Source organism: Protomyctophum bolini (assembly GCF_963924005.1).
Source record: "Protomyctophum bolini genome assembly, chromosome: 12".
In the NCBI taxonomy this organism is placed as follows: domain Eukaryota; kingdom Metazoa; phylum Chordata; class Actinopteri; order Myctophiformes; family Myctophidae; genus Protomyctophum; species Protomyctophum bolini.
This window is the reverse complement of record NC_137873.1, coordinates 6,563,162-6,575,331: the sequence shown is the minus strand read 5'-3', so window position 1 is coordinate 6,575,331 and position 12,170 is coordinate 6,563,162. Positions and strand designations below refer to the sequence as shown.

General features: G+C 45.2%; 1 protein-coding gene across 1 annotated transcript in view; it reads right to left on the bottom strand.

Annotated features, from left to right (window-relative positions):
• LOC308325443 (catenin delta-2-like) overlaps positions 1–12,170 on the bottom strand; it is a gene marked incomplete at both ends in the record, with an annotated part of 160,386 nt that overhangs the window by 10,308 nt on the left and 137,908 nt on the right. The window contains 2 exon segments of the mRNA XM_080777935.1: positions 2,685–2,835; positions 6,079–6,252. Coding sequence (XP_080634061.1) covers positions 2,685–2,835; positions 6,079–6,252 — 325 coding nt within the window.

Below are 12,170 nucleotides of genomic sequence, written 5' to 3'. Positions count from 1 at the left end.
TTACACCTGACAGGGGGGAGTTTCCGTGGAAGGAACGTAGCGCGTGGAAGGAACACGTTATTCCAACCAGTTCCATATCCCCTCCATCAGGCGACCCGGCTGGCCAGGGGGAGGCAGTTTAGTGAACAGGATTACTGCATGTTTTTTGTGCGGGTACCTACCCTAGGGGACACGGGGAGAACATGCAAATGCAGACGCTCTTGATCCAGAGCGACTTACATTTAAGCAAAAACAAAAAGCATGGCATACATCACATAATATATCAAAAGTAGTTATCATGAATCACGTATGAACTAAGAACGTAACAGTGGAGTATCTATGTCAACTATACATACTATACTATATTATCTATTATACAATATACACGTGTACTATAAAGTGCTATGACTACATAAAATGCAATTCTAGTGCCGTCTACGTAACGAGCTATAAGTCTGTCAAAAATAACAACGCTAACCTATAAGTCTACTATCCGAGTCTACATAAAGTGCTATCTAAAGGGTTGGAGGGGGATAGGGGGGGGGTGAGTGCATACTAAATAAATTGGTCATAGCTTAAGGACTCCTCATGCATAGAAGGAAGCATGAGGTCAAGTCCGCTGCCCTCCCCAGGTTGGCCCCAGGAAGTGATGTATAGCGTCCAGGATTACATGATTAGATAATTGAGACCGAGTGGAAAAATGGATTGCAAAATCGTGGGATAACAGATAAATAATAATAAAATAAAATAGGTCGTGAATGTAACGTGTACATAAAAGACGGTGGTCTGTGGCTCAAATGTCAAATAAATAAATGGACCTCGATGTGAAAAAGCTAAAGCAGTAAATCACTGGTTTAACCCATTTTAGACCTAAGTTAGATTCTACAAACATCTTCTAAAACATGACAGTTTTTCTGAAAACCCTGTTTCTATGTCAGTGGTGCTCAAACTATTTAATTTCAAGGACCCCCCAATATCGTATGTAATTGGCTGCCGACCCCTATCTAAAAAGATGTTGTTCCAGGGAGGGACCCCTCCCAGAAGCAAAGATTTGAGTTAAAAACGTTCGCTCTGAATTAAGGAATATACATTCAAAGATCTGTGCCGCATTTTCAACATAAAAAAAAAAATAGACCTACAAGCTCATAGCACGGCACTCGGTGCCGCGCTATGAGCTTGTAGATCTGCTATTTTTCAATAGCTAAAGTATATAATGCTTGAAACACCAAAAGGCGTTCCCGCCCAGAATGGGTTAACCGATTTTGGGCAGGAACCCCTTTCGGTGTTAGCATTATTCTATGCTTTAGCTATTGAAAAATAGCAGATCTACAAGCGTGCTACGAGCTTGTAGGTCTGCTATTTTTTTTAAATTGAAGAACGCTTTTAATTCAATTTAATTTAAGTCTGCCCACGAGCTATGTTCCTATGGACTGCCAATTGCATTTTACATTTTGCTCTCTCTTTGAAATTATTGCTTTATTTTATCCCTTTTTCTGTTTGCTTGTGTTTGTAATTATGCTTTGCAAATGTGAAGCGCTTTGGTTCGACCTTGGTCGATGTAAATGCGCTGTATAAATAAAGTTTGATTTGATTTGATTTGAACGACTGACATTTTTAGAATCTGATCTCGGGTCAGAATGGGTTAATCAGACCAGTGTGTGTCCAGTGGAAACCTCGTATGAATCTGATCTCAGGTCAGAATGTGTTAAAGGGAATAAACCAGGCGTCAGGCTTCGTAAGGCTCCACCATAAGGTAAAGCTCTCCAACAGCCTCACCCCGGCCTTTGAGGACACGATCAGCTGTCTGACTGTCACGTTTCACATCTTGACACACATTTCTTCGTAACAGGGGAAGAATCAATCAAGGCCATGACTGTAATGCCCTGCAGTGGTGTGTGTGTGGTGCACACACACACACACACACACACACACACACACACACACACACACACACACACACACACACACACACACACACACACACACACACACACACACACACACACACACACACACACACACACACACACACACACACACACACACACACACACACACACACACACACACACACACACACACACACACACGTTTCTTTTGTATTTGCTCCACGCCACAAACCTCAGACTGTGCAGACAGAGAGAGAGACAGAGAGAGAGAGAGAGGCAGGCAGTTTGTTGCTATGGGGACGGGCCGTCGAGGCAGAGGTTTATTGCAAACATATCAATACTTTTATTTATATACTACTGCTGAGCTGGAAACCAGTTTAGTGACTGGTCACAATCCTCTGCATGACACCCTGTACAGCCAGGAACACACTGTGAGACTCAGTCACAAGTGGGCCATGTGTGATGTTAAGAGAGGCTGGTCAGACAGTTCTTCTGACCTCACACTCAGTTTTTTTATATTTATATTTATATTTATTCTTTCAGAGAGAACGTTTACAACTCAAATCTTTGCTTCTTACACATAGTTTTTGGGGGTCCTTGACATGAAATAGTTTGAGAACAACCGATATAGATTTCAGTTTCAGATTTCAGTTTCGGAAAGACAGTTAATTAGAAGACATAAGATTTAGAATCTGATCTCAGGTCTAAATGGGGTCAATTCAAAGAAGACTGACCAACGAGAAAGACTGACCAATGAAAGAAGACCAATGTAAAGCAGACTGACCAATGAAAGAAGACCAATAAAAGCAGACTGACCAATGAGCTCCTTGTTCCTGACGTCCAGGGCCATGTTCCGCAGGGCGGTGGCCACGGCACAGACCACCCGGTCGTTGTCGATCCTCAGCAGCTCCACCAGGATGGGAAGACCTTTCTCCTTACGCACGGCCGCACGGATGTACACCGACCACTAGGGGGAGCCAGGGAGGGAGGGAGAGAAAGATATTAACTCCACCAGGATGGGAAGACCTTTCTCCTTACGCACCGCCGCACGGATGTACACCGACCACTAGGGGGAGCCAGGGAGGGAGGGAGAGAAAGATATTAACTCCACCAGGATGGGAAGACCTTTCTCCTTACGCACCGCCGCACGGATGTACACCGACCACTAGGGGGAGCCAGGGAGGGAGGGAGAGAAAGATATTAACTCCACCAGGATGGGAAGACCTTTCTCCTTACGCACCGCCGCACGGATGTACACCGACCACTAGGGGGAGCCAGGGAGGGAGGGAGAGAAAGATATTAACTCCACCAGGATGGGAAGACCTTTCTCCTTACGCACCGCCGCACGGATGTACACCGACCACTAGGGGGAGCCAGGGAGGGAGGGAGAGAAAGATATTAACTCCACCAGGATGGGAAGACCTTTCTCCTTACGCACCGCCGCACGGATGTACACCGACCACTAGGGGGAGCCAGGGAGGGAGGGAGAGAGGGAGGGAGGTAGGAAGAGAAAGATATTAGGGACTTTAAGCAACGACTGATTTCAGGACAGCTCAAAATCGTTAAGCAAACAGCCTCCGGCGACATTGGTTGCCATGGTGACGCGTCCATGCAGCATGTGTCAAACATAAACACATTATTAATATTATTATTTTGAAAACACCCCGTCGCACGTCAGCTAACTTGCCGATATTGCTTAATGCTTACATGCGCCTGACATGATCAGCAGTGGAAAGAGGAAGGTTCTGGAGCAATCTGCGCTATTCAAAAACCGTTTTAATAAACATGGTTAATATGACATATGGTATTAGTGTTATTTCTTCATAATGCCAACACATTACACAGCATAAGAGAGGTGATGGAGCAAATAATAATATTTGAGTGCTTTTACCACAAAAAAGTACAAGTAAAGGGTTTCATGATATTCAGAATGAAGGTGCAGCCAGGACATTATTCAAGGTGCAACGTTATTCAAGGTGCGTATAGTCCGCGGGTGGCTCAAGAAGAGCTAAAGTCCAAGTCAGGCTCTCTGCCTGCTATAATCCACAGTAGGTTCAACAAAAGAGCAAAGAGAAGATCTAAGGCCAGCCAACGGGCGTTGGAAGGGAGGGAAGGAAAGGAGGCAGAGAACAGATCACTCTTCTCCCCTCTGGCTCCAAAACGATGGAACAAACTCCCCAACGTTGCAATCAGGACTGCAGACTCCCTCCCAATCTTCCACCGGCCGTAGGCTAAAGACTCACCCCTTCAGACTCCACCTTAGCCCGTATACGTATACGCAGCACTTCATGACGTAGCACCTGCCCTAGCCTCGACAACATTGCAGGCTTATGCAAATGGCTGTTATTTATGTATGTAGCATCACGTTATGTTGACAGATGCCAGGTTATTTTTTCACCTGGCATCCAATAGCGTTTGTAGTTTCAATGTATGTTGAAACTGTTTAGACAGATGATATGTTATTGATTTACTTAGAATCCTATAGATTACTATTTATATGCATTTGATGTATTACCTACCAGGGGTGGGCAACTGGCGGCCCGGGGGCCACATGCGGCCCCCACCGTAGGTTAATATCAGAATACTGATATAGTTTTGATTTCAGCTGTTACAATTCCAAAACCGCTTTAATTACTTCATGACTAGTAATGACTATACTTAATGACTAGTATTAAGAGTATCTTTTTGTGTCTAATGTAGTTAGACTAAAATAGCTGATCTACAAGCTCAAAACGCATCGCAATGAGCTTGAAGATTGGCTATTTTTTGCTACGGCAGTAATATGCACTGTGGCCCCTCTGGAGTGCGTGTGGAAATATATTGGCCATCGTCAAAGTTGCACCAGCCCTGACCTATACCGTGCTTATTGTCAGTCGCTCTGGATTAAGTAAACCTTGGGGGCAGGAGCGTGCAAGGCAACTTGATGCACAAGTACACTCCTTGTAAATGATGTACAAGTACACCCCCTGGCTAGTAGCAGGGACTTACGTTACAGGAGGCACTGGGCACTCTTTCTTTGATATAGTCTTTGGTAGAGATATAAAAAAAATAGCCTCATTGGCCGCTGCAGTTGGTTGGAGGCTAGCGATGTGTGTTGAAGGAGGGGCGGAGGAATCTACACTGGGGGAGGAAGTACGTCGGAAGTGTGGAAGACACGTTACATCACGCTGCCCGTCAAGTGAGCTGGCCAATCACAGCGCATCTTTTCCGGGACTTACAGACCCCGAATGCTTCCACCGTGCTTCGCAAGGAATCTCGGGGATGCGGCGCGACGCGTTGTGAGCTTGTGTAGATCTGCTATTTTCAGCAGTGTAAAATGACTTATACTGAATCTCTCGTCCACTAGTCCCCTCCGGACATTTTAGTCTAGTTTCTATTTGTTGACAAAATCGACAGTATTTATTTAGTCACAGTTTTAGTCATCATGGCTTCGTTTTTACGTAGTTTTTGTCAGTGAAAAAGGGTAGTCGACGGACCTTTCTCATAATAGTATTAAGGCTCATTCATAGTCTGGATTTTCGGTGGTGAGGTGGCCACCGAACTACAACATGACGTCACTGAGGTGACCACTGAAGTACAACATGACGTCACTGGGGTGACCACCGAACTACAACATGACGTCACTGAGGTGACCACCGAACTACAACATGACGTCACGAGCCACGGTGAAGAGCAAACCACCGCCACCGCTCCAGCCCTTCTCTCTGTTTTTACTCACCACCGCTCAACGTTATTTCAGCTCCGGTGGTCACCTCACCACTGGAGCGGCGGTCACCTCACCACCGGAGCGGCGGTCAGCTCACCACCGGAGCGGTGGTCACCTCACCACCGGAGCGGTGGTCACCTCACCACCGGAGCGGCGGTCAGCTCACCACAGGAGCGGCGGTCAGCTCACCACCGGAAATACAGACTATGAATGAGCCTTTAGTCGACGGAAAACAACACTGCTGTTATACCTTCCAGCTGCCTGCAGCCAGGCTCTGCAGTAAACAGTGAGTTGTACCCTCAGTGTGGCCGTTACCTTCCAGCTGCCTGCAGCCAGGCTCTGCAGTAAACAGTGAGTTGTACCCTCAGTGTGGCCGTTACCTTCCAGCTGCCTGCAGCCAGGCTCTGCAGTAAACAGTGAGTTGTACCCTCAGTGTGGCCGTTACCTTCCAGCTGCCTGCAGCCAGGTTCTGCAGTAAACAGTGACCCTCAGTGTGGTCGTTACCTTCCAGCTGCCTGCAGCCAGGTTCTGCAGGGCCCCGGCGGCCCCCTCCAGGGTGTCTGGGTTGGAGCACTCCGACAGCAGGGTGAGATAGGGCTTGACAATGGTGGGGTGCCATAGCATCTGGATGCCTTTAGGGGGCTCCGCCGAGTCCGGGAAGGGTCCCACTCCGTCCCACTGCAAGTGACAAGAAAGTGGTTTAACGTTTTATCCACTAAAATGCAACCTATTTTGAAGCATGTTGTAAAAAAGGAGGAAACTTTCACACATAAATTACATTGCAATGTGTGGGAAACAGAGCCGATCTACGAGATCAGAGTTGGAGAGACAGGGAGACCCCTGTTATAGAACGCACACGCACACGCACACGCACACACACACACACACACAGGAAGCATGAGCTCAGTTCGGGGCTCTCCCCATGTTGGCAGCGAGAGAGAGAGAGAGCGAGAGAGAGCGAGAGAGAGAGAGAGAGGAAAAAGCCCATCTGCACGTCTCTTCTCTATATAACTATAAGTCAGTTAGGACTATAAGGTAATGGTATTCATCGTCGGTTTCCTGAGAGAAACGTTAATGTATTTTAAATTCTGTCACTGTAAAAAGTTAAAGTGATCACAGTCATCGTTCATGTAGAGGCTAAATGCGTTATGACGAGTCCACTGCCTTTAAATGAAAAGTTCACCGAGCGTGTGAATATATCACTGCAGTCGGGCGGAAACCAATTTTAACGGTTTACCGTTTTTTGTTATTATTGTTATTGTAAATTACATTTGAGTAAAAGCACAAAACTACTGCGGTATCAAAATGTACTTAAAGTACCGGAAGTATAAAGTATGACCATTTCACGCAGAACATGCCGTTTCACAAGTTCTCTAATATCTATATACATTATTTTGATATAAGCCGTCGCATCACAACCCATTGTGAGTTTGTAGGATAATGTTACTACTAATATTAGTACTTTAGATGAAATGTAATGACAGTACTTGAGTAAATGTATTGTACATTATAGTTACTTTACAGCACTGACAGTGACCAGCTCACAGAGTGCCGCACTACGAGCTTGTTTAGGTCTGCTATTTTTGAAAAACCGTGAAAATGTGGCCCAAATGTTTGAATATATATTCTTTCAGAGTGAACGTTTTCAACTCAAATCTTTATGTGGGGGGTCCTGGAACTACATATTTTGAGAGGGGTCGGCGGCATATATATCTTTTTGGGGGTCCTTGACATGAAAATGTTCTAGAACGACTGACAGAGAAACATGGCTTTTTCAGAAAACTGTCTTCGAAGACATTTGTAGAATGGTCCTCAGGTCTAAATGGGTTAAACAGTATCATTGGGGTCTGGAGACCCTGTGGAAAAAAATAAGAAAAAGACACGCTAGAGATACAGATTTGCACTTTGAAATCTAGATCAAACGATGAACATTAGATGAAGTTGTGTCCTCTCAACATGGCTATTAGTTCACCCAGATGAAAGATAATTGAATACACACACACACACACACACACACACACACACACCATGTTCAGTCTTACAGGGTTTGACTTTAAAGACCTGCGCAAAAAAAAAAAAAGAAGCGTATTTTAATTTCGCTCGAGCTTGTCTAAAAACAAAAACCAATTCTGATCTTTAAATTACCTTTTAAAACACAAGCTGAACATGTTTTAATTCAGAATGAACATTTTCAGTGTGGTGGGACTGCGGCGCTCTATCGTGCGGTTTGCCCTCAGAGGAGCACATTTCTCCGAGGAAGCAAATTTCAAAAGATTTTTTTTCTCCTCTTTGTTTTGCCGAAAGGCTGCCCAGATAATGACGCCACCTGAGCTGACATCTATTAGGTTAGAGCCTCCTCTATACTGTCCATGTTTTGGAGAGGAGTTTACAGTAGAGTACACCCATTAGGGAAGACCTCTCTCTGATCATTACGGCCATAATGTCCTCATTTCACCACCTCACATCACCTCTTCTATACTCGCTTCCCCGTTTAACCCATTTTGATCGGGAACCCCTTTTGGTGTTAGCATTATGTTATGCTTTAGCTATTGAAAAATAGCAGATCTACAAGCTCATAGCGCGCCACCGAGTGGCGCGCTACGAGCTTGTAGGTCTGCTATTTTTGAAAAATCTAAGAACGACTGACATTTTTAGAATCTGATCTCAGGTCAGAATGCGTTAATCAGACCAGTGTGTGTCCAGTGGAAACCTCGTATGAATCTGATCTCAGGTCAGAATGGGTTAATTTTATGTGCTTTATTTTTCCTTTCCTGGGACTTCTTTTCCCCTTCCTCACATACTCAACGTCTCCTCTCCTCCCCGTCCCCCCTTCCCTCCCGTCTCCTATAGTCTCTTCTGTTTTCTTTTACCTCCTGCTGCTAATCTAAGTCGTTGGAAAACCTCGTATGATGCAAGCCGGTACTATTCAGGCAATCTCTTGCATTCATTGGGGATTAGTGGAATGAGAATTTGCCCCCAGAGGCAAATTCAACAGCAGAGGGTGCTGATTTTCCCTTCTATTTGCCGATGGGTTCCCATATTGCTATTCAGGCAACGCTGGGGGAAAAAAAATAAAATTATAACCTGCGTTCCAATGGGACGTCCCATGCGGGGTAATTATGATTTAGTTTTTACTTTTCATTGGTGAAAAATGTATAAATCCCTGCAGACAGTCATAACCTTCGCCTGGAAAGGAGCCAGCTTAGGTGGTTCAGGCATCTGGTTAGGATGCCTCTCGGGCGTCTCCCTAGGGAGGTCCTCGAGGCACGTCCCACTGGGAGGAGACCCCGGGGCAGACCAAGGATCACGTCCCACTGGGAGGAGACCCCGGGGCAGACCAAGGATCACGTCCCACTGGGAGGAGACCCCGGGGCAGACCAAGGATCACGTCCCACTGGGAGGAGACCCCGGGGCAGACCAAGGATCACGTCCCACTGGGAGGAGACCCCGGGGCAGATCAAGGATCACGTCCCACTGGGAGGAGACCCCGGGGCAGACCAAGGATCACGTCCCACTGGGAGGAGACCCCGGGCTCAGTTGGAGGAAACACATCCACACATCACTGGCCCTTGGAACGTCTCGGGATCCCCCCCAGGAGGAAGTCACTAATGTTGCTCTGGTTGGAGCTCTTGCCCCCGCGACCCGACTACGGATAAGCGGTTGAAGATGGATGGATGGATGGATCTTTCAAACATCTCAGAAACAGCCTGATCTACAACCCTCAACAACAGCACGTCACTACAGTTCATGATAATCACCCACAGCTGCACTGAAGTGGAATGGAGAGAGAGAGAGAGAGAGAGAGAGAGAGAGAGAGAGAGGGGTAAATGGGTTGTGATTATGGAGGGCTATGAATTGGTTCCGTTCCATGCTGATCCCGAGGTTGGTTTTTAAGACTCCTCGCGTGGTCTGGTTGGCTATGCCTGGATGCACACAGAGCTGTTTGAGTGTTCATCCGAACAGACATTCAAAAGCCTCCCGGCTCATAAAAAAAAACAAAAAAAAAACAGTTTTTTTCTCTCTCCCCTTTCATTCCCTTTCTTCCTGCACTTCCCCTTCATGCCTAGAACACTCCTATTCCCCTGAATCGCACGTCTGCCGTTGCTCCACGAGGGAACACGTCCAAAATGTGAAGCTATAACGAGGGACGTATTTATCCCAGTGTGGTTCTGGTTCTCAACCCTGTGGGCCGTGAGCGCACTGACAAGTGGGCGCCCAAATAATAAAGGTCTAAATGGGTTAAAAAATGGCAGATCCACAAGCTCACGACGCATATTCTGGGGGCTTGTCATAATAAGGCCAACGTTCCCTGAAATAAGGGCCTTTCTCGGCCCTATACCCATCTCTCATTGTTTATATTGTGTTTAGTTTCCAGTTTAGATACTGCTTTGCTAGTTCCTCAACTCTGAGCAAACTTGACCCCCTGTTTCATGCTGCATTGAGGTTTATAACCAATTCCCCCTATAGGACTCATCACTGTACTCTGTACAGCCTAGTGGGTTGGTATTTACGTCTCGCAGGTTGCTACTTTGGTATACTCTCATTTATAAAGCCTTTCTTGGTAACCTCCCACGTTACATTGGTTCTAAATTTGAACTTGTCCAAAACTCTCTCAACCTCAGATCAAATGCTTGGTTACGCTACGTCGTGCCCCCAACTAAATCTGAGGCTGGGAAAAAAAAGCATTGCTTATTTCGTACCCTGGCCTTGGAATGACCTACAGACCAGACTCAAACTGGCTGCTGTGATTCCCCTAGTGAGCTTTAAATGGACTGCCATCATGGGCACACTTCCCATACACTGCTCCTGCTTTGACTATATAGCAACTGTCTGCTTGCTTTTTAGTCAACTAGCAAATTTCCGTTGCTTAGTTTATATTTATTAGTCCTTATTGGTCGCGTTCCTGTTCAAGCTTCTTCGGTAGTGGGTACTGTATTTATGAGCATATTTATGATCTGTCCTGTTTTTTGTTGTGTATTTTTTTTGTTACTGGCAGAGTTGTGTCACTTATTTTGCCTCTTGTCCTGGCCAGTTCACACTTGTAAAAGAGACTTCAGTCTCAATGTGGTTTTTACTGGTTAAATAAAAGTAGAAAAAAAAGAAAAAAAAAATGTTTCCAAGATGGCCGCAGCACCAGGAGGGGGGGCGGAGGTGAGCGGGTGGGGCCCTTATACTCGGCTGTGTTCACAAATTCAAGACACCTGTCTGTGCGTTTACTAATGATGCTTCATACGCTAATGAGACGTCGGTTTCTGCAGCACGTTGTCACACGCAGCATGTCGACGCGTCGAGGGAATTAAACAAAACGACCTGTTTGAAAGGGGGGTGTCGACGAGGTCACGGATCATAAATACGCTATAGCGTCTGAACGTCGGACTTCTCTTTCATATGATAATGATTAACATGGACCACTGTGTGGCTCCGCCGCCGCACGCCGCTATACGCTAAATATTCACGACAGCCGCCGGACGTCGGACATCGACTCAGAGAAGGAGCTCACGCTCAAACGTAATGAATACAAAAATACAAAATAAAGAACGAAAAAAATAAATATTCATGTGTTGTTAACTGTACACAGAGAGAGAGAGAGAGAATGTGACGCGTAGATTAGGCAAAGAGCGCTGCACGCCACTCAAAAAACGTCTGAATGAGGCTGGACTGCAAATGAGGAGATTCCTCGCTCCACTTGAATGACAAACTAAATGGAGAGCTTCTACAGAATGATGATTGATCGCGTGAAAGTGTTTTGTACATGTTAAAGGAAGACTTTGTCGTGCATGTTGACATGTTGACATGTTGACAGATCAGTGTTTTTACATGTTAAAGGAAGACTTTGTCGTGCATGTTGTCATGTTGACATATCAGTGTTTTTACATGTTAAAGGAGGACTTTAGTTTTTTTCAACCACGGTTCATGTTTTAGGTTGTTATTAGAGAAAGTAAAAGATGAGTGTTAATTTTCTTTCAATTGCTGCTTTCTTTTGTTTTGGGGATTTTTGCAGTTTTTGACAGGGGGGCGGGGGCATTCGAGCATGGGGCTAATTTTTTTTTACAAAATATTATGGCAATTTATTTTTTTATTATTTACTATAGTCCTAATAAACCCCAAGAAATTACATCTGGCCACAAAAGATCACAGGATCTATTGAATGTGACAAACTGACATATTGAGCCTATACACACAGTATAAGCCTTCCCCCAGTAGGCTACCTTCACAATCAGTAGATCCTGTGATCTTCTGTAGCCAGATGTAATTTCCTGGGGTTTATTAGGACTATAGTAAATAATAAAAAAAACTAATCACCATCAAATTTGGTAAAAAAAATACACATTTAGCTCCATGCTCGAATGCCCCCGCCCCCCTGTCAAAAAGAGCTAAAATCCCTAAAACGACAGAAATGTCATGTTTACAGATCAGTGTTTTGTACATGTTAAAGGAAGACTTTGTCGTGCATGTTGACATGTTGTCATGTTGACAGATCAGTTTTTTACATGTTAAAGGAAGACTTTGTCGTGCATGTTGACATGTTGTCATGTTGAAATTGTTGACAGATCAGTGATTTTATATGTTAAAGACTTTGTCGTGCATGTTGACAT